This window comes from Passer montanus, unplaced genomic scaffold, assembly GCF_014805655.1.
Source record: "Passer montanus isolate IOZ18808 unplaced genomic scaffold, ASM1480565v1 scaffold8, whole genome shotgun sequence".
Taxonomy (NCBI): Eukaryota; Metazoa; Chordata; class Aves; order Passeriformes; family Passeridae; genus Passer; species Passer montanus.
Genome location: NW_024373256.1, coordinates 8,420,185 through 8,443,331, shown reverse-complemented (window position 1 = coordinate 8,443,331; position 23,147 = coordinate 8,420,185). Strand labels below are relative to the sequence as shown.

Here is a 23,147-nt window from a genome sequence, read left to right as displayed (position 1 = left end):
TTCATTTCCACAACACTGTTTCAACAGGATGCAGTTTACTGAGGCAGAGAGCAAGGCCTGGCTGCAAACTGACTTCAATAAATACAGTGAAATTTCCACCCAGCTTTGAGCAGGAATTAAGTTAATTTTTTATTACTGACTTTTATCTCCTTACAGTTTTAATTTAATAGGCCAATGAGGAGTTATGATTATATTCATTTCAGGTGTCATCCCTTTAGGGTAAAGCCATATTACATGATTTTGGAAAAGAAGATAAATGCAGAAATTATCACAAAAGTAATTTTTGTCATTTAAGTTGTTCTGTTGCAAACTACGTATTGCAGCTTGACAAGAAAATAGGGTTGCAGCCTTTTTTGAAATGCTGTCACACCTGTTTTTGTGGTAAGCCTTTGAACTCTGGAAGGGTGAGAGCCCTCAGGCAAAGGAGGTACCCCCATGATGTTTTGCTGAAGTTGGGCTGTAGTATGAATTTGAAATATCTAAGGGCTTTTTTCCCCATCGAATTGTTTTCGATTGGATTAGGTTAGAGTAATGCACTTGATAGTAATGCTGGAAATCTGTAGGATGATCTGGTAAAAAGATTCCTGATTTTGTTTGACCTCAGTACAAGTGTGGTGCCTTGTAAATGTGTATGAATATGCTGCCACATCTGATGAGGAAACGAAAGGTAGCCCAAGCCTCACAAAGGGCTGGTGGCAGATCTACAATAAGAAATCAAGACCTCGTCTCCTGGCTGCCTGAATCTGCCCTTGTTTGTCTGGATCCATGTTTTCTTTTCATCAAAGACATATCTCTCTCCACATTACCCACAGGTAGTACTACCTTTAGCCATTGCAGGTAGTCTCAGCACTTTTAAAAAATTCAGTTATTTGCCTAGTGAATGGAAAACTGGAGCTGCTGGATGGCTCTAAAATGGTGATGGAAGGGTGTGCCTAAGAGTTCAGCAGTTCATTTTGTGTGTGCATGCATCATTCATCTTTACCAAAACCCAGTTGTGTTTGACTCAGGCTCTTCCACAGGAGATTCTACTGGGGACTGCTGTAAGGAGGAGCAGGCCTGCTTGGTGGGAGCTACTCAGTTGCTCATGTTTTCAACTTGGTCACCTAAACACTATTAACACTATTATCTTAGCCCTACCCTCCTTTTTTTAAAATCAGTTGACTAAGCCTGAAAGTGGAACTATGACTTTCATGCTTGAAGTGATATGGTTATTGCAATAAGAATTTTAATAAATTCACAGCTGGTTGTGGTTTGCATAGTGAGCATAAATTAAGTTCAGTGAGCTCTACTGTGTTACCTCCCTGACATAAAAGCTACGTCAGGCAGAAATACTTAAATACACCCTGCAGAAATCCCAAACAAGTCCTCTCCTGCTAAGCACTCTGTGTAGGTTGGTTTAATTTATTAATAAGTTGCTTAGCCTTGTTATTTACTGATACGTGGGCAGGCTGCTGTTGTGATTTTCTAAGCTACACAGTTCAAATTGCTCTTGGCCACAGTTTTCAATGACAGTGTATAGAATATTTTGAGGACCCCTGAGCTGGCTTCATGGTTAAAGTGGCTGTGGTGTGCCAGGTCATCTGTGACAAGTAGCACCACTGGCTCCCAGCTGTTGGCTGTTGTTGGGAGGATGTGAAAAAGAACATGTTAATTGATAGTCTGTGAGTGATCAACTTAACTCTGCTATTTTTGTATGATCCAAAGTAAGGAGCTTTTGCATTACATATTGAGTTGTAGGAGGGCTTTGCTTCTTTTTAGCTGGAGGTCTTTTTATCACTTTCAGGATACTCTGTGATGGCATACTTCAGACTTCTGCTTGTACTGATATTCACACCTGACAGTAAAAAAGACAAGTAATTTAGGTTGCTTGCCTAACATCACTGTTTTATTTTGCACTTTTTTTAAATTTTTAAGCAGTAGACCAAGCAGGATTGGGTAATTCTTGGTCTGCTGACTAGACTGGCCTTGCCTTTGGTTCCTTTGGGAGCAGAGCTGTGCAGAATGGTTTTGCACACTCTTGCATTAGTGCTGATTGCTTCCACTCCTGCCCTGAACATGTCTAGTTACCTTCCACTGCTCTTTGCAACTCGTTCTTGATGCAAAAGTTCCCAGAGCTTTGAGCTGTGGGTGCTACTGTCCATCCATTATCTGCATGGAATTTAAGCAGCGTCTGATGTCAGCTCAGAAACATTTAAATATATTGTGGTCCAAAATGTTAGATCTGGTGTACCCTATACATGCAGCTGCTTCATATTGTGAATTTCAATGGGCTTGGCTGTTTGTGTCTATGTGTCCATGACAAAGAGCTTGGAAAGTGCAATTCAAAATGTTATGTTACACTAAAACTGTTAGTGACCTCCTAAATATTGAAAAGCAAATATCACTATTGTTTCATGTAGTGAAAAGAGAAAAATTTTGGCTAGTATTTTGCAAGAACTACAGACAAAATGGTGTGTAAATGGAGACAATGTTCAGCTGGTGTCTCAGGTTAGCCCTGTCTCAGCTGCCTTTTGAGGGTTGGCTCTCTTGGGTAACTGTTACTTTCAGGAGTCAGTCCTGGCTTTCTTTTGGGTTCAATCAAGTAACTTTTTGTCCAAGGAAAAGAAAAGCAAGGCCCTGCAACCTTCATAATTGCTTTTAAAACCTCATAATCATTATTTGTTTAATTTGGCCGCCTCCCTCTGCAATAATCCCAGGTGTTAAGTGTCCCCCTGGTGTCACAGGTGGGGGCAGCCTGGCAGGACCCTGTCTGTGCCCCGTGTCCCTGGGGCAGGGTGCCTGCTGGCAGCCACACTCAATGGCCTTCTTTCACCCAAGTGTGAAACTTGGCTGCAAGGCGCCCTTGGAAAGCCACACTGCCTTGCTGCTGCACAAAGAAAATCGCTGCTCCTCGGGGAAATAGCAAAGTTAGAGCCTGGTGCCCATGTTATAGGATGCCAGCACAGCGAGTGTTTGCATTCTCAGAGCTCTCTGCCTTGCCATCAACAAGGACTGATTGTGCAGGACCAAAGGATTTGCTTTCAAGACCTGTTCTTGAGTTGCCATTAGAGTTTATGCATTAATCATTGCCTGATACTTTTTCTTTTCCTTGGACACCATCAGCTGGCATATTTGGCTTTAGATTGGGAGAAATTAGTTTGTAGTAGATTGCTGTAAAGTGGTAGAATAATCTCCCTGTTCAGTAAAAGTTTGATTTATATGGCATTGTTGTCTTCCCAGGATGTACATGTGAAAGGAAAGAGCATTCTAATTGCTTTTACATCCCATGCAGTAAGAAAGTGGATTTTGGAGAAACAAATACAAAAACCAAAGTTACTGTGTAGTCAAATGGATTTATAAAGTGTTAAGCATTTTTAAAAATACCCTTTTTTGGCTCCTGAGAGGTGATCAATTCATGTTACTGAATGTAGAAGTTTCTCTTAAAATTTCATTTTTAATTTTTCATGAGAAATTTAGGCTTAAGTCTTTCTTACAGCCTTAAGTCATTGAAGGCATAAAGGATTTGCTCGGCTCCTGAGAGGTGATCAATTCATGTTACTGAACGTAGAAGTTTCTCTTAAAATTTCATTTTTTTAATTTTTCATGAGAAATTTAGACTTAAGTCTTTCTTACAGCCTTAAGTTATTGAAGACATAAAGGATTTGCTGTGGTAAATTCAGAGAGAGGTTTTCCCAACCACTGTGATGCAGCATAGGAAGGAAAATAATCCAGTCCATCTGAAGTTTCAGGAGAGCATTGATCAAAAAAGCATTGCAATGTGTCTCCTGGTGGGAAGGGTGTGGACATGTTTAATAGTCACTTACTGCACAGTAATGCTCTGAAATAGAGACTTCCACATCTGTGAGTATAAACAGAGTAAAGGATTATAATCCCTTAATGGTAGAAAGGCATTTTGGTTGTATGGGGGTAGTGCTGAGCACATCAGTGTTTCAATGAACGAGTCCCCGTGTTCATGGAGAGTAATGCTTCCTTTCTGCTGCTGTGAAGTACTTATTAATTATGTGTTTCAAACATTACTTTCTGGTATTTTTATCTCCTCATCAGTGATTTCTCATCTGGATCTTTCATTACTTCCAGAAAGTCATGGCCTGGATTGATACAAGCCAGACCACCCTGGCCTCTGCTCCTGTCCTCCCGAGGGCTGTCTGCAGGTTTGAGCTCTTAATTGCAGCACTCTGAGTCATCTCACTTCAGCATTGTAACTCCTCCTTTTTAGGGCTTTGTGTATTACTTTTCCTCAGCTAGCAATCAAAAATTCAGAGGCTCATTTCCTTGCTTCCTTTTTCGGAAATGAGCTGTCTTTTTTAGGATAACTTGAGGATAAAACCCATGCATCCTATTTAAAGATCCTGATTAGCACATGTTGAAGAAGGTCATGAAGTTTCTTAACCTTCAGTCCATTAAAACAGATCAGAAGGGCTGTGCATTAAGTTTCTGCTTAGCTTAGAACAATGGTATTTCTTGCTTAGTGAGAAAGCCCTGCTTTCAGATAGCCTGTTCCCCTGAAGCAGAGCTCATAATTTCTCCTGGCCATTAAGGAATGAATGAATGAGAGGATGTGTTTGGTTGCTTTCAAAGACATCTGTTTAAAAAGCCAGTGATTGCTATTTTGATGATTCTTTCTTTACAAACCTACCTCTTATGCCCTTTCCAAAGTCAGATGTGGTGACTTGCTCTTTTTTAATTCAAATTAAAATCATCCCCAAAGTGAAATTCTGATATGATACAGATATGGTACGTGATAGGCATGAGCAGTGTCAGCTCAAACATACATGCATGATAGGGCAGGAGCAGTGTTAGCTCACATGCAAGTAGACTTATGGTTTATTTCCCCTGAAACTTTCAGTTCATTTTAAATCAAAATAATACAAATAAATGAAATGTTTTCTTCTAAACGTTAATTAGTAGACTGTTTAAAAAAATAAAGCCATTTCCTTAGAAAGAACTGAACAGTGTTGATTACATTGACAGATTTTTGATGTGGAAATTTTGCATTTTAAAACTAGTTACCTCTCTAAGAATATAATTACTCTAGGAAGGAGATAATGTTGAAAATCTGCATTATTTTTCAAATACAAGAATCTTGTTATTTATAGTTTAAGAGGTGTTTGATATATGCATTGACTTTACTTAAAGGAACTGTTGCTCTCGGAAACTACCCAAAGAATGAGCTGAGGTGTGTTTCCTCTTAGATAAAACTGAATTTCCTATCTGCAGCCCAGCAGTCACCTGTCAGTTGCAGAATTGTTAGAATGAGAAATACTTTCTTCAATTTTTTTTTTGTCTGAAACACTTGTGTCTTCTATTATATTGCCATTAGCAATGTCATGTTCAGTAAATTATCTGCCTCTGACAGAGCAACAGTGTTTATTTACGCTTTAGATCAGTGATGGTATCTTCAAGAACAGAGATGTTGTACATGTAGCAGCTTCTTGTAATTATTTTTTTTACTAAGCCTGGAAGATCAGTCTGCTCTCTTCTTGGAAGTTCTGGTTTGTTCCAGCAAGTAGGAAACTTCCTTTTGCTTGTATGAGAACTTTGGGTAAGAACTTCCCACTAGTCTACAGTTTCTGTGTTGATTTACTTGAAGGTACCATGTCAGAAACTGAAGTATGTACTCCTCAGTTTTAGTTAAAATATCAAATAAGCAAACAAACAAGTCCCACAAACCAAACAATCATAAAGAAACAAACAATAAACCCAAACCTCTCCTCTGGGCATCTGAGATGAGCTGGCTTTAACCATTCTGCCTTTAGTTCTAGGTGAGTTTTTCTGTGCAACTGAGGACTCAAGATATTGGGAAACACCCTTTAAATATGTAAAATTCATTCCTGTCATGTCATATATTTAATTTCCACCATATTAACTCACTATCCCAGATCTGGGCACTGACTTAGAGGCAGAAAGAGCCTGTGGCCTGTTTTTGTGGCCAAAGGCTCCCTGAGTGCCAGGGAGCTGAGGGCTCTGTGCCTCAGCGATCCCATCTCAGTGGATTTCTTGGCCATGGAGGAGTTCCTCTCTGAAACAATGATGTGCTGTCTGCATCCCCTCTGTCTGTGTGCTCTATGTTTTCTTCCACTAACTGGAAGGAAGTTGTAGTTTCACAAGGACAGACTTGGCTTTCATTCCATAAGATAATTTGTTTTGTTTTGTTCTCTTGACTGGGTCAGCAATTATATCATAAAAAGGATACAGCTGCAGTGATTCAAATCAATTAGCCAAAACATTTATCAAGGTACTAAAGCCACGAAATCACACAATTAGTGGTGAAGCAGTAACAGCAAGTTTGCCTTTCATCTCAATACTTTTACAGGTTTTTGATTTAGAGGAGTAGAATAGAGAGTTAAATTCTTGAGCATAGGGATAACTCTGTAATGAAAACCTCGAGTGACCAGTGTAGTTGTAAAATATATATTTGCCCAAGCAAACTTTCAAAACCAAGGAACACTTTGGGTGGTGGAATCCTTCTGCTCCCTTTCAGGGATGGTGATGGAAGCTCTCAGGCTGCACAGCTGTACTGAGATGTGCACACAAGCACTGTCCAGGCTTGGTAACTTTCTGCTGCAGTGCTCAGCCCAGGACAGACTTAGAAAGGAGCTTCTTCCTATGGAATGTTCTGCTTACATTGTGTTTGTATCCCACAAAGCTACAGCCCTTAAAAATGTAGTCAAAATAGGAATCTAAACCCAGTTTTAAATGGTTCTGCTCCAATGATGTCCCTTGGTCTCCTCTAATGTGAGTTATGCAGGAGTTTGCATCTTGAAGCAGGGTACTCTGAGGTTTGGTTACTGTAGATTCAGGCCAATGGCCGAGTCTTTATGACTAAATTTAAATGCTTTTTTTTCTGTCAGCCATGACTCTGTTACATGGAGGTCAAGTGCCTCTGTGCCAAAATGTGTTGATATCCTTATGGCATGTCTTCTGCTCTCAGCATAACCTAAGAATAGTGTAACTGGTCTTCTTAAGCAGCTATTGCATTTTTTTAGATTTTTGTACAGAGAGCTTGTATTAGCCTGTAAATTCAGCCTTCAGCCTCCACCAAATAAGATACTGTGGAGGAAAACCTTTCGTCCTGGGTTCTAGATACAACAATAAGGTACTTGTTTGTATGGTTTTTCAGTCCACATTCAGAGATGCTAAAAGTGTAGACAGATTTCAAATGATGATTTAATTGTTTACAAGTGAGTGTTTTCTGCAGCATACAAAAGAGATGAACTAATCCCCAAAGGCTTTTTGATATAACTTGAACAGATGATTTCCTGACATTGTTATATATCCTGGTTTAAGGCAATGAATAATTAGCTATTTAAGTTTAAAAAAAAATACCTTGAGAGCTAGATGTCAGCTGAAAAGCTGTCAGTAAATTGGGAACAGCTTTGCATGTCAAGTTGATTATAGCAATGAATAAAAGGAATTACAGGAAAATGAACCATGCAGTGTGCAGTTTTTAACTTCAGTCTCCCCACAGTTTCTCCCATCTCATTCTCCAGATTCCTAGGGTGCTTGTGATACTACCAAGCTGTGGAGTTCCCTTTCACAAAATCCTTTACTGTGAGCAAGTTTTTCTTATTGTTTACTCCTCTTCCTCAATGTGCAGTGACTTGAAACTTTACATTCAAGGATTTCCCCCCTCCAGCCCCAAGTGCCATTAATAGCATCTTTTGTCTGAGTTCCTGAGATCTGGAAAGCCACTTACTACACAGCCTCAGTGCTGGGCAGCTGCCTGGGGTCAGGCAGGCAGCTTGGCCTCCCCTGCACATCCTGCAAGCTGCCACGTTTATCCTGCAGTAACAGAGATTATTTTATGTTTTCCAAAGTGGATTGGATGTGACAGAGCAGTTGCTAGGTCTGAGCTGAATGTTTGTCAGATGATACCAAGTGAGATGCAGTAGAGTTGTGGGGCCTTTTATTCACAGCCACAGCCAAAACCAATGCAGTGCTTGGTCAAAAGGCTACCATGGACACACAAGCTAATTAAGATCTTAAAAACCTGTTTCATTGAAGCAGATGGGAGTAAATTAATGTTCTTTGAATTATTCATCTTGAAAATAAAATTGTGCATCTGTATTAAAGATATGAATTTAGATGGGCTGAAATCCTCTGACACCTCCCAGTGTGGAGGCAGCACTGACTGCAGTGCAGGGAATGGAGATGCTTTGTCAGGAATTGAAGGACTCCTGTGCATGTTCTTACATGAGCAATTGTCACTGTGCCATCTGAAGGCCAGTGCAAAATGAAGCTGCTGTAGGGCCATCTGGATGACAATTGCTGTTTACCAACACACAATACCTGTCTGGTGTGTGGAAGTGGCAGATTTTGCCTCTCTGTCATCATTGTGACTGTAGTGAGCCAAAGCAGCGCTGGAAGCCCGTTCCAGAAGAGAGAAGGAGCCTCTCTTGGCAGAGGCAGATGTGCTGTTTATGCAGAGGTGGCTTATTGAAAATAGATTGCAGATGGTGTGACAGCAGTGATGCATGGAAGAGGGGCTAGAGGGAAGGAAAAGAAGAAAAACCTGGAAATTAAGGATGGAGGTTAGAGTTTCCTCACTGACTGCTTCCCCATTCGGGCAATGAGCAGCAGTTGCTTTGCACTGTAATACTGCAACCCCTTTCTTTTACCTGTGCATGTTTCTTGTCATGTCATCAAATGTGTGATGTGGAGCACGGTTTGTTTAAACCTTGGGGTTTTGGGTACTGGTTTTGTGTCCCATCTTACTACAACGTGTTGGCTTCAGCTCATCGTTGGAAATAAATGATCCTTTGGGGCTGCAGTGATTTTCATGGTGGTGCAGCACAAATGCAGCAGCAGTGTGCACCAGTGTAGGGTTCAAACCTGAGCTCCTACACTCCATTACTAAGCACTTGGCTGTTTATGAGGGGCTTAATAGCATCACATGAATGGATTGGTAGCTAAATGAAGGATTGACGAAGCTAATCTCTGTGAGAATCCTCTTTAATGAGTTAATGAGGTGTTCTTATGGGCTCCCTACACACACAGATGCTAATGAGAGTTTTTCTAACTTACCAAGTGATGAAACTTGGATCTGCATCCAGGCTGATAATAAAAATGATGGATAGGTTCTGTTATTTGGGAAAAATATGTTTTAGTTCTGGCATGAAAACTGCAGAAGGGAGCCAAAACTGCTGTTCTACCTGCATATTCTTTATCTTTTCCTGTAGCTTATTGATAAAACTCAAAGTCTAGTGCTAAACCCTCTGTACTTCCAAAGCTAAACCCTCTATACTTCCAAAGGTGAAAATCAGCAACTGTATTTTAAAAAAGTAAATTATCTATTTCATCATTTAAAGATCAGTGTTACCTGCAGAAGGGAGCCAAAACTGCTGTTCTACCTGCATATTCTTTATCTTTTCCTGTAGCTTATTGATAAAACTCAAAGTCTAGTGCTAAACCCTCTATACTTCCAAAGCTGAAAATCAGCAACTGTATTTAAAAAAAGTAAATTATCTATTTCATCCTTTAAAGATCAGTGCTAACAAATTCTGTTGTTAAAAGTTTCATTCAAATTTTTCAAAAAGTTGTTTGTTTGGTCAGGATTTTTTTGGTCGTATCTATCGTTTTGTGTTAGGAGTTTTTGTTTGTTTGTTTCTTTAATTTTCTTCTCCCCTATCATAAAGATTGGAATGTAGTAAGTTCATGCAGAGGAAATGTCTGGGCCTAAATGGATTTATCAGGGACTTTAATCCATAACCCCACAATTTTTTAAGCTGTAACAGGGAGATCATGAAAGCACAACTTTGTGGGATTTAAGGCATTTGTGTAATTTTTAGTGGTGGGATTTTCCTTTCCTGGCTGTGTTTGACTGGGAGGTCTCAGCCTTCCTCTTGTCAGTGCACTCCTGCATTCCTGACGTGTGCCAAGGGCTCTGTTGCTGCCACACATCTCGTTTGGCTCTTGGGCAGCAGGAAATTCTGTTTACTTCAGGGTGGCCAGCGGGGAAGGAGATGTGCAGTGCTGTGAGCTTGGGGTGAGGGCGATGGATGACAGGCTGCTGTGGCTGGAGCATGCCAGCCCTGCCTGCCAAGGATCTGGGAGCAGGATCCTGGTGCTGGACGTGTCCCCTTCACCTTACAGCAGCCTTGCATCTGTCAGACACAATCCAGCTTTAATGCAATCATCAGATTTTGTTGGCGTGCTCTTTAATCCTCGTTCCAGGTCATTAATGAATTTGTTCAATATGACCTCCCCTCAGCTCAATACAGTGCCATTTATCATTATCATTTGTTTACAGTCCTGCAGCCAGTTCTCAATTCCAGTGCTCTGCTTGCCCCTTCCCAAGTCTTTTTGAATTAATTTTTCAATTAGGATTTCGTGAGACACGTATGCCGTCCTAAAATCCAGAAAATATGACCTCCTCTTTGTTCCTTTCATTCCACTGCTCTCTAACTCTATCAAAGAACAAATAAAGCAATTAAATTTGTCTGGCAGGCTTTATTCTGTATGAAGCTATATGGGCTGCTTCTCGTTCTATTGCCCTCAAGATTTTTAGCTGGATTTTCTTAAAGCTGATTTTCCCTTGCCTTTCCCTTTCCCTCAAGAAAGACCCAGGGCTGTGTTCCTAGCCTCTTGGTGTCCTCGGTTTATTCTTTTGAAAGATCCTTCTCATGAGAATACAGGATGGAAAGGCCCAGGGCAGGACCCCGGCTCTATGTCAGGCTGTTCTCCTCTCTGGGAGGGCCCTGGGTGGTTCAGGAGGGTTCAGACCTGAATTGGTGACTCCCCAGTGTGGCTGTCCCTGAACAGCCATGCTTTGCTCTGCTTTGAGAGCAGGGACTGCAGGGGTGTCTTTTTCTGTGTGCAGTGCCAAATCTGATGAAAATGTGTTTTCTTTTTGTTGTTTTTGTTGTTATTTGCGTTATGCCAACACCACTTAAGCCCACCATCGTGTCTCTCTCTTTTCCAAGTGCTTTGATGTGGATTTCCAGCTTGATTACCTGCGATAGCTCCAAGTGCAGCACGCAGTCCTAGTGCTGATGGGCTGATCTCTGTTCACAGCCTGCCCCAGATTTGAAACTGGCCCTGCCCTGTTCTCTTCAGCTGCTCCTTTAACTTTGGAACATGTTCCTTGCTGTGCAGGCTTTAATTTGCTTCTGGTAGCTTACTTGCCTGGAAGCTTTGAATGAGCCTGATCTTTAAATTTGGTCAGGGTCTTCTTGCTGATTTTTTAAACTGTGTCCTGTGTCACATAATATTCAGGCAGATTGTTCTCATAACAGATGATGACTGGAATGGTTGTCAGACAGGACATTTTCCCCCCTATAAATGCAATGCTTATACTCTCAAGTGAATTAGTGTCTCCTTCCATGTGCTTTTTTATGTAGCTGTTTAAGACACTTGGTTACTCTATAAATATAGACTCCTCCAGCTCTATTAAAATGTTGCATAAGGACATGTGTCATTTTTTCTTTTCTTTTTTTTTTTCCCTTTCCATCAAAAGAACTACAAATAACCCACATCCATGAGTGTCATTACACTCAAAATCATACCAGGCTGTAGCTCCTGGGGTGCCCACTTGGAGGCTTCCATAGCAGCATCTGCTGGGGAAGTGGGCACGAAGCTGTGGTTCACAGCAGCAAGGGCGTGTGGGGCTTTCAGAGATGAGCTGGGGCATGGGGGAAAAGATCTTTGTCAGCAGCATCCGGTGCACTTTGCCATCTCTAAGCAACCCTCTTATATTGATCCATTAGATTAGTGTTCCTTGTCTTTTTACGCATTTGCATTTTATGCTGAAATTCGTTTGCCACCTGAAACCAACTGTGCAGTTTGTTAGAACAACTGAACAGTGCAGCAAAGCTGTGGCTCCTGCCAGCTCTTAATAAATTATTAAGGAAAGCAGGACAGTTGACCCTTGCTGTGAGTTGGTCAGATGTATCATTCTTAAGCACAGATTTGGAAAGTGGTGTTGGAGCAGCTGTGCTGTATTGAGGTGTCAGGGCTGAAAGACAAGTGTGCCTGGAGTTAATAAGTGAAAACATTAACTGTCTGTTGCTCGTACCTGTGAGACAGCATGTCTGGCCTGGGGTGCTGACACATTCAAAATGTCAGAGCAGTGCTGTGACAGCAGCATCTCGGTGGCCAGGCATATTTTACAGACCTCTGGGGAAGCTCCCTGCTGCTATCAGTGTGCTGCAGTCACTGGCCCTGACTATGTCCACGGGTCTGTGCTGAGCTGGCTGCTCAGCACAGATACTTTTCAGGTGGTAAAAGACACCAAAGATAGGAATAATTCCAGCTTCATTTGTAACTGGAACAGTAATAGACAGAAGATTCAGTGTATGGCTTAAATGTTCAGTAAGATGGTATGGATTTATTTTGGGTAATGGTTTTTATAGAGGTATTAGGGAGTTCTGGGCACTGACTGTTATTGTAAGTAAGGAGTAGTAGGTGTTGCTGGAGTTTAGGTTCTGTAAATGACTACAGTCTTCTGTACAACTCCTTCAGAGAAGAGAACAGTTTTCTTTACTGAAAAGCAAGGAACTAGCAGGTCTTAGATTTAACTGAGCTGCTCTTCCACTTCTGGATAAGCATGTGATTATGCATTTGGGAGAAGACACAGACCCTCAGTTTTTTTTGCTTTGGAGAAGCTATACAGATTTATTTTACTAGCCAAGGACAGTTTGTACCAAAGCCATCAGCTATTAAAGGCTGCAGTTGTTTCTGGTGGCAAAATATCCAGAGTTGGGATAGACAGGGGAGTAGAGGTGGTGGGGTAGCCCTGTATGTGAGGGAGTGTTTAGATTGTCTAGAGCCTATATTTTGTACTGGGTGTTGCCCAAGACAGTACTTTTATGGAGGTGATCTACATCTTAAATTGTGGTCGGTGTCCTGGATTAAGATGCCCTCCCATTCTTTGCAGCTTCTCAGCAAACTAGTTGAGAAAATGATCTTGAGTAAATACATTTTCACCCAGCAGTTTGTGTTTAGTCAGGATCAGTTCTGTCGTTTGACCACACAAACAGTTCATTTGTCAAAATTAAGGGCTGGCAGAAGCCACGTGGGCTCATGTTGCTGCTGAAGAGCAGGTTGGTTAAGCTGTGCACCACTGAGGCTGTTGGCAGTGAGGGCAGCTCGGTGGTTTGGAGCAGACTCTGCACACTCTGGTGGCCCGAGAGCTCACAGGAGCTGCAGGACCACCCAGCACCTCTGACTGGGGCTGTTCCACATCCACATCTTGTCACTGCACTCCACTCAGACTGCCCTGGAAATGCTCACTCTTTGCAGACATTGGTGCAGCTTCTGATGGTGGGCAATGTGATGAAAGTCAGATCTGCAAGACCATTTTCTGGGTGACTGCAGGATTTCCTGTGCCTTGCCCTGCAGCTCGTGCCCCAGCTGGCAGGACTGGCACTGCTGGGAAGTCACTCTTCCCCAAATAAGTCAGCATGTGAGATAGCTGGTGCTGCAGAGGCAGCTGTTAATGTGACTTGTAGCTAAGGGTTACAATTAAGGTTACTGAACACTTCCTGTAATTAGAGGCTGGGTTTCACTGCAGGGGCATGTATGCAGGGAAACTCTGTGCCTTGGTGCCCTGGCTGCTGCTCCAGGGCACTGGTGTCACCACCATCCTTGGGGTGTGTGGGAGGTTACCTGACTTGTGCTCCCCCTCACTGGTGCAGAGGTGGCAGAAACGCAGAGAAGTGGCAGTCCAGGCAGTCCCTTCAAATCCTGTTGTTTTGTTTTACTTTTTGTCTCTGTGAGTAAACAAAGGTTTTGAGCCACATTCAAGTGTAGGATAAAAACCACAGGCTGGCAGGCTAACAAACCTCTGGGTCATAAAATGAGTCAGCAGAAGAGACGAAGCGACAGCGCCCTGGGATAGCTGTAATCCTCAACTGCAAATTGTGAAAACAGCACTGCCCACACTGGGAGCTGCTGTTCCATGGTCCTGCCTCGCAGGCTGCACAGCAATTGGAGAGAACATGTGAAATGTCACTTTTAGGTGAATATTTCATATCTTTATCTGAACCTGTGGTTTCATGGGAAGAAGTATTTGGTGTTGGTGCTGGCATTTGTTACTGCTACTTGCCTTCTTATCCTGTCCTAACTGCTGGTTCTTCCTTGGTATCCTCCTGCTCCTGCCTTTGCTGGCCACCTCTGCTGCACCAGCACAGCTCTCTTTGCCTAGTGGCATGAGCTGACTGAAAGAACTGATTCAGCTGTAAAGTGACATACAAAAATCAATACAACTAGAAAAGAACTTTAGAAGCCAGTTTCCCTGTGTGTCTCAGGGTCCAGCTGCACAAAACCTGGAAAACCTCCTGCAATGCAAGTGCTGAGGTTCTGGGCTGAGGGCATCTGTGACTGGCACTGCAGCTGGGGGCCATTGCCTTGTGCCAAGCCACACACTGATCTGTGCTGCCTCCAGGGATGGAGAGAAGTGACTAGAAATTAGTGAAAATTGGTCATCAAGTATAAAAAATCCTTTGAACTTTCTGCCCCACTATCAAAGCCAAACAGAACTGCACTGGTACCAAAGGTGTGCAGTCCAGAAGTGATGGGAGGAGCAGGAGGTTTGTCTGCAGAACAGGTCCAGTGCAGCCAACAGCACCTGGAGTCTAAGCCCTGGGCTTTCCAGGCTGAGGTTATGTGTGATTAGAAGATGGAGTTGCCATAGTCAAACCTGGTGTCTTTTTAAACTGCTGGAAAAACATCTTCTGTGGCATGGGGGAGAGGCATGTCTTGTGGTCAAGGTCCTGGACTTTGCAGGTTTCTCTCATATTTCCCATGTGACTTTGGAATACTTGGTTTATTTTTCTGTACCTCAGTTCCTCCAAACCTTCCTATCCTTTAGTTTTGTTTTGGGAAAGTTGCAAAGTATTTGAAAATGTGCATTTCCTTTGTGGGAGTGAGACATTAACCTGTTATGAAAGACACAGTGGCCTAACCCCAGAGCTGAGTTGCTGTTCTCAGTGTCACCTTTCAATAGTAAACAGAGTCTTACCCTGATCAGTCTTTAAAGGTGATCAATGTGTCAGGCTGTTTATACAGCACTGTCATAGTGTTTACACTCCAGTCCCACTACAGATTTCATTTGATCACAAGCACTGGAGATTAATGATTCACAGCACTTGAAAAGTGGCAGTCTGAAATTTCAGATGGGATGATTGCTGTTGTCCCTGGGGTTTAGTTATCACAGCTCTTGTGGTTCTGTGTCAGGCTGCTGAAACCTGCTAGAATCAAAGTGGAACATGCACAGACCAACCAAAACTTCACTTGGAATGGTGCCAGTTATTCTGATGTTTTTCCTGGGTGTTTCCATGTGATAATTTCCTCTCTTACCTTTTGTTAACAACTAATAATCAATGAGGGCAGGCAGGTTGGACAAAGCACAGAGGTTGTACCTTTAAAAAAAGAAGTGTGTACCCTCATCCCTCACATGTGGGGCTATTCCTGGGCACATGGTCATCCATAGCTGTGCATCAAACCATGCACAGGAGCTGGAGGAGAGCTCTGGGATTTACCAAAATAGGACATTTATTTGGCACTAGTGATAGGCAGATGATTTTAAGAACATGCTTCTTCCTGCGGTAAGAGTGAAAGTCTTTCTGACTTTGGGCTTGAATTTTAAAACTATTTTTTGCTGTTGAAAATCAAATTTGACTGTATTTATGTCCTCCCATCTTCTTTGTCCTCCTCAGTTTCCTTATTATTCCTTATCCTTTCCTTGCTTAAAGAGGAGAATTGGGATGCACTGTCTGCAGTTGTGTTTTGAGGACCCTCAGGTTGGCTCCAAGAGCTGTTCTGAATGTACCTGTAACTGCACAGGGTAGAGTGGGCAGCTGGAAACAGAGTGAAAGAAAACACCTCTGTGCAGGGCAGAGGTGGCACCAGGGACAATCCAGCCACATCTCTTTGTTTCACAGTCAGGGGAGTGCAGCAATGTTGTACATTGAGCTGCAGTTGGGAGAAAGGTTTGGGTTTTTCCCTATCACCATCTCTAGCAATTGTGCAAAAATGTGTGAGCTGGACAAGGAGTTAACCTGGATTGTTGATACTTTTGCCCATAAAAGCCAAGCTTTTTCTCAGATAATTTGTAGGTGAATGTGACATTTGAGTGTTGTTTGTTCTAATGATGAAACAGTCCCCCTTGCAATGCTGCACAATGGTGACTGCACAAGTGAATACAACTCACCACAGCCAAAAAAAGGGGGGAAAATAAACAGGAAAAACTGTAGCTCACGGGCCCATGCTGATGCCTAGTGAATAATGCCATTCAAAAACCTGGTTTGTATTTACAGCTTTCATTGGCCAGGAAGCTTTGGAAATTAGTAATTAACATAAGAAATCCGTTCTATTCAGGAAATATTGGACTGTTTGTCTAGCTTTTAAATAGTCTGAAGCCTTATCTCTTACAGGAATCCCCAGATCTTTCCAGGATGTTTTATATATACAGTAGCTACTTCCTCTTATGGAAATACTGTCATTTGGAAGTGAACAGTGCATGTTGAAAAAGCTTTTGTCTGTAGTCAAATTGGCACCGACTGAGAAAATCCAGATGATCTCCCAAAGGGGAGCCTGTGCAGCTGAGCTGCTCTTTGTTACAGTAGTATTTTGCTTTTTGCATTTAAACACACTTTGTATTCTGTCTGCCCCACACACCTGCTAGTGTTGTGATCCTCTTGTTATGATATAAATGTGAGTGGCACAATGGAGGACAATGTTGTGACCAAACCAGCGTTGCTCAAGAGTCCAGCTGCAAAATGGATGAGTTTATCCCAGCTAAGTCTAGATGAGATGAGCTGTGAGTTTTGCCATCATTTGTTTTAGAGTAAGGCAGTCCAAGGACAAGAGTCCTCTCACCTCATCTCTCACCTTCAGATGATTTCTTTCCTCCTCTAGCTTAGCTGATGACATGATACTTGGTTTTCATTGATGTTTCTCAGTTTCTTTCCACTCCTGGTGTCATTTGGCCACTTGTCAGATAATATCTACTACATCTGTGTCATAATGGTGCTCTGGTGTTAAATGTAACCTTTCATCAGGCAGTTCTAAGTTAGCAGTGTGAGAGAGGTAATCATGGGCTTTTTCACCTGTGCACACTGTGCTGCCTGACCCATGACTTGCTGAGTGGAGGAAAGATGTGTCAAGGCTTTCAAGGCCAATTTTCTCCTTAATTTTTTTTTCCTGGGTTGATAGCTTGTGGGTTTTTTTAGTATATTTATACTGATTGTTAAAAGCTGCTTTATAGGCATAATTAAAAGTAAAAAGGATATGTAGTTTCTTGGAGGAAGCCCACTTTTTCTTTTTTTTTTCATTCTGTTCTGTGATTTAGCCAAAGTGAGAATCACAATGGCTGCAAATTCAAAATTAGTCTCAGGAGCCTGATAATCTGATAGATAAGAATTTTCTGAACTAAAAGTGTCTAATTGAGACAGATGAGATGGATTTGAGAGAGCACCATTGACCTGGTTCCGCTCTGTTAGGCTTCCCAATTAAACAGGATGTGGAGAGCCAGGCCTTGCAGAGTAATACCTGGACCAGCAGGACTGAGGTTTTAAATGTTCCTTATACTTTAAAAGATGTGCTTTTAAAGATTTTGCTTGAGTGCTAATCCCAGAACACTAATGATGGAGTTTCCTACAGGGATGTTATCTCTTGCTAACCTTTTAATTAACAGGATAAATAGATGATTTTGTGCTTTTGTGTTTAGAAGTTCTTTAATGAGGTTTGAATCCTCTGTCCAAGCTAAGCTAAGAGTTCAGATTTTGACACGAAGGAAGATGCCAGACTGCAGAAAATGTACAGTGCACTTGCATTATAGTGTGCAGAACTGGAGAGAAGCTTTCATTAGGAAGAAATGTAATGGAAAACAAAATAACCACAGCTAACTGCAGCTGTTGAGATGAAAAATTTTGCCAAGGATGTGGTCAACCCTTTCACCATCAAGTCTTGATAATCTTTATGAAAAGGTCTTAATGCCTTGAAATTACAGCAGCACCAGTCAAATATTAGCGTGATCTAAAACCAGTCAGCTGTAATCACAGAATTGTAAAAGAGAATTAAATCAAAGATGTGAGGGCCTGCACATGGCCCTCTGGTATACTCCTGTTACTGCAACTTTTTTTGCTCATCCAAATATTATAGACATTCTGTAAGTTCAGAGTGATTTCCAGATGTCTGGAAAAGTGGTAAATCTTAAAAGGAAAAAAAAATCCTGCCATCCTTGTTCAAGCAGGTGTGTTTGTTCCTGATAGCACTACTTTAGGCCAATAACAGCTCAGAACACCCTCTTTTCCACTATTCCAGAGTAATGGCTGTTTCTGTCTGCTCTCTTTGTAGATTGAACCTCCTAGTCCCTACACCAGCTTGGAGACCCAGGTTAGTACTACCCCCCACACACTTCTTTCTGGCAAGAGATTCTCTGAAAGAGAGGCCTGGGCTGGTGCTGCCCACCACATTTATGGTGTTTACACTGGTGGTGTCCCTGGAGAGGGTGCAGTGTAGCAGTAGCTCCTGACATGACTGGCTGGGCAAGGAGAGAAGCAGCAGGTGCAGAGGGTGAGGAAGGACCTGGTGTGAAGCTGGGCAGCAGCAGAATTGACTTGTCTGTGTTGGAAGAGAGGACACACTCCTCAAGGCAGAGTGAGCATCCTTTCATGGTCTTTTTGTATATTCTGCTTCCCAGCCTTTTTCCAATTCCTGCTGCTGGTGTTGCTCTCAAACACTTGTGCTGCTGATTTTTTCTTTAGACATTACAATGAAAGGTAATGAATCTGTGGAGCTGCCTGGCACCAGAAGGTCAAAGTGACAGAAGGGATTTTACAAAGTCACTGATGCTTTGATTTGTGTTTTCTAACAAGGCAGCATCATTGATTTCCATTCTTGCTGATCTTTGGGAGACAGCAAGGGCTATGGAACTTGCATACTGAAGATGAGTGTTTATTCAGAACACATTTCCAATGCCCCTGAGCGACTGCATAAATATTTCTACCTTTGTCTTCCGCTGGCCCTTCTCTAGAGAAAGCTTTTGACTGTTTTGTTATTTGTTTCAACAAGCCTACTACATCTATTTTATGGACCTCACTTCAGAGCCAAGTCCTTGTGAGTCAAAACTGGCAAGGAAGGATCGCACAGAGTTTGTTCAACACAGTGGCATTAGAAAGTGGTATCAAAACACAGTGTATGTAATAAAGTACTGATCTGTGCATGCTGTTGAGCTAGAAATATACAGTAATAATGAAGACTTACAATATTACTACTTGAAATAGTGTAAGAACATGAGTTTGTGTTAGTGAAGGTGCTGGGGGAGAATGTACATGTGAATATGAGCAAGAGAACTTTTCGTTTGGAGAAGGAAGTGACAAGATCATCAGCTCCAGCCTGCTGTGAATTATGGCTGAGGGGTTGCCTTCAGCCCCACAAACCTCCTCCTTACCCTGCCCTGCCAGCCTGCATCCTCTCTGACCTGCATGGCATTCCCTCTTCTGCCCCATTAGCTCCTTGCTGAGACTCCCAGCAAGACTGCCAGTCCAAAGTTTCTGTATTTTCAAGGGATCTTAATATTGTTGTGGTCAGGGAAGGCAGAGATTCATTATTTAATGAATAATAAGGGTAGAAATTATGTGTATCCTCTTATGTACTGGTATTTCTGTCAGTGTTACTGAAAGCCACATCTGTTTCTGAAGCCATTTTCTGTAGAAAGCTGATTTTTTCTGATGTTGAAATAGATGAGGAGAGTCAAAACTTCGTACAGGCAATGCACCTGTGTCCCAAAGTGTTGTAGGCTGGGGGCTGCTCACATGCAGGGGCTGAGACCAGAAGCTGTCCTGGAGTGGGGAAGGAACAGTGTCTCTCTGTGAGAGGCAGAATTACATCTGGAGGAGCTTCTCAGCTGAAGGTCAGGGTGCAACTTTGGTTTCTAGGGATGTATTTCTCTTTACCTGAAGTGGTCAAAAGCATTCGGATGAACAGTGGAAGTTCATGATTTACATCCTGACTAAGAAATTAGCAGTCTTAGCTGCAAGTGTCTCTGTTTTCTCTGCTGTGAAAAAGCACTTTGAGAAGAATAGCATCAGCAGCTTTAACATTTTACAGACTTGAACAGGATGTTAGCTCCTATGGCTAGTGAAGAATCTCCAAATTTGCTGAAGTTTCCTTTATGCTTTATTCTCCTCCTTTTTCTTTGAGGGGCAGATGGGAGCAGAGCATTGCACTGCATTCATTCGAGTAGACTGGTGAGCAGCTACTCTGCTGGGTGGTTTCCTGCACAATCCTGGCATGAATCAGCTCATTTGAGAGTTTTTCTCCACTGCCTTCTGGTTTCCCGTCTTGCCTTGGTTGGGTTGGTATTTTGAATGTTGACATTTCAAACCCATGCTGTGTTCTGAGGTGTTCTCATGAATTTTTCATATAATTTCCCCTCCTTTCTCTGGTCTTTCAATCAGCCATACAGCTGTTGAAAATTTTACAGGTATAGCTGCAAGTGGCCTTCTGAAGAGAGAGTGGGTACTCTCCCAATGTGCTCAGCCTCAGCAGATCTCTTTGAACTCCCATATAAAGATATATTTTGCTTTGTGTGCAATTGTAGAAAGTATTGACTGGAGAGCTAAGCAAGTGTTCTCCCTGATGTTTTTCCAAGGAAAAGATGCACAATTCCCTCATGTTCTCTCTTTTAGAGGCTTATCAAAGCAGTTTGTTCAAATTGGACCTGCCAAATCACACCACTTGTGCTAATGAAATAGCAATATAGTGGGGATCAGTGTGATTCACTTATACCTGTCTGTGCTGGGACAGTGTGTCACAACTTGATACAGTCAGATAAGTTTCTATTCTTCCTCATTTGATTTTCTTTCCCCCAAGTGTGATTATATAGCTCACAAACAACTATTCTTTAGGTTTTCTCCTGTTAAATGGTGTGTAAAAAGCATGAATAGCGTAATTTATAAATTTGGTGCAACAGATTAACAACTACTTAATCACTTATGTTCAAGGGAGTGGCAAATTTATTTGCAGTATGTTGCAGATGATTCTCATCTAGGGTAAAACCCAGAAACTTGGTCTTAATTGGAAGAAAAACCATTTAAAAACAAGCCTCCCATTTCCTATCTCTAAATCTCACTGTGGGCTAATGCCAAATCCAGATACCCCTGAGGTGTTTGATAAGGTCACATCAGGATTCTTTTGGAGGGCTCAGGCATGTTTACCTGCACTATCACACAAAGAGAAACTGAGCAAACTCTGGGATGAAGCAAACAAAAAGAGAATGAAAGCTGTTTTCAGCAGCTTACCTGTTTATCCATTACATCTGAAGCAGCTGTGACTGTTTGTGACTCCTTTTCTCATGATTTCAGAAGTTATCTCCACTAATGAGATTGTGGCTGTTTCCATTTTGCACTTCCCATCCTCCTTTCACAGAAATAGCAGGAGCCAAATGGGACAGCTTTAGCAGCAGTTAGCCCAGAGATAAATTTTGGCCTGGTTTTCCATTCCTTTGGAGCAGTGGGGTTTGTTATTGCCTTTGGGTTAGAGGTGGTTCTTGCTGTCTTTCCAAAGCCAGGGCTTTGTGCCTGTTACAAGCTGTGTGATGGGATGCTGTTGTGAAGATAAAGGAAACTTCCAGGGTAATTGCTTTTCAGAATGCAGATAAATATTTTTCTTCCAAAGCATTAGTTTGGGGGGTGAGGAGGGCTCCATGCCAGTCCGTGATGTGCCAAGGCAAGTAAAGGGCTGACCTGTCTAAGGGGACATGGCTGCTGGGGAAAATTCTGCAATTTCTGGTGGTGACTGTGCACATGGTAATTGAGGATCTTGCACTCAGCTATCAAAATGAAGAGGAAACAGCACGTTTTCCTTCCTGCTGAGGAGCATGAAAATACAAGTAGAATTCATGAGCTTCCCTCTGAAATCTTCATAAAGCAATCCCCATAGAAGCATCCACTGCAATCAAATTGCTGAGCTGCTGTTCTCTAATAATCAGATACACTGATTTTGGCAAAGATAAGCCCAGAAACACAGTGGCTAGAAATGTCCCCATTGTTGAATCACACAGGAAAGAGTTTAGGTATTACAAGGGGAATACATCTTCAAATGTATCTGCTGAGTGTGTCCCTCTTGGATACAGGTGGAAAATTGCCTGCAGCATTAACTGGGTATTATTTGCATTGAAGATACTGAGGTGCAATCTCATGCAGTATTTTGGGAGGTTTTAAAAGTTACACTCTGTGTAACTTTTGTTACCTACAATCCTTGTTTGGGATTCAGCCATGGACACAGGATGGAAGCACTTAATGGCTTTGAGCTTGCACACTATGAACAAATTGAGAAGTCTGGCTTTGAAGGCCACTGGATTTCTTTGCAACAGTCTGTTGCATGAAAAGACTACACACTGTGTGATGGAAACCTTATTCCAGTGCTGGGAAGCTTGAATTTTATATGAAACCTCCTTCAAAAATCAAGTTTAAAAAAAAAAAATAGGCTTACGTAAAGCTTTCTAATTTATGTAAGAAAAAAAAAAAGCCCCTGTCAGCTCACAGTGACCTGGGTGCTTGTAATAATGTAATTCCTTTCTCTTGTTCTTTGCAGGGTGTTTGATATTTTCAGCATGTTTTCAGTCTGCTTGGTGCTTGTAAAAGCTGTCCCTTGGACAGGGCTGAGAATGAAATCTCCTCTGTGAGAGCTGCAGCCTGGGCAAACTTCCCAGAGCCAGCACATGCAGAAGGGAACTTGTGTGATGGACAGAGGGTATTTTCTACTCTCACCTGAACCCTGCAGCACAGCTTGCTAAGCATCCTTGCTCTCATTTAATTAAGCCTGAACTACAGCTTGTATTCTCTGCATGTCAGCTCGAGGTTGGATTTCTTTTTGTTCCCAGAAGCGTTCCTGAGCTGTCCAGTGCCTTGTCTGCCCCTTCTGTATGCTTATTTGATAAAACATACTTGTCTTTTCTATAAATGGGCAAGTTTTAATTGTCCCTAAGTCCATTCAAGCATGATGAAGCTTCAGGAATATGAGGTGTTCTTAAGAAGTTGTCTTTAGTTATGAATATTTTTAGCAGTGCACCTACCAAAGCCTTACCCACAGAGATACCAAGCTCTGTGTTACCTGCTCCTGGCTTCTGGTTGGGAAAATGACTGCAACTGGATGGGCTGTAGTGCTGAAGCCAAAGCAAGATTTAAAAGAAAAAGACACAA

The 23,147-nt window shown here is 42.1% G+C and overlaps 1 protein-coding gene across 2 annotated transcripts in view; it reads left to right on the top strand.

Moving 5' to 3' along the window:
* The window catches only part of XYLT1 (xylosyltransferase 1), a 175,479-nt gene that overhangs the window by 25,821 nt on the left and 126,511 nt on the right, over positions 1-23,147 (top strand). Inside the window, exon 2 of one of the 2 annotated variants that reach the window (XM_039732331.1) lies at positions 18,298-18,336. The exons of the other annotated variant lie outside the window; for it this stretch is intronic. Within the exon in view, the coding sequence (XP_039588265.1) occupies positions 18,298-18,336 (39 nt within the window). The remainder of the gene's footprint in view (positions 1-18,297; positions 18,337-23,147) is intronic. 2 annotated transcript variants of the gene reach the window in all.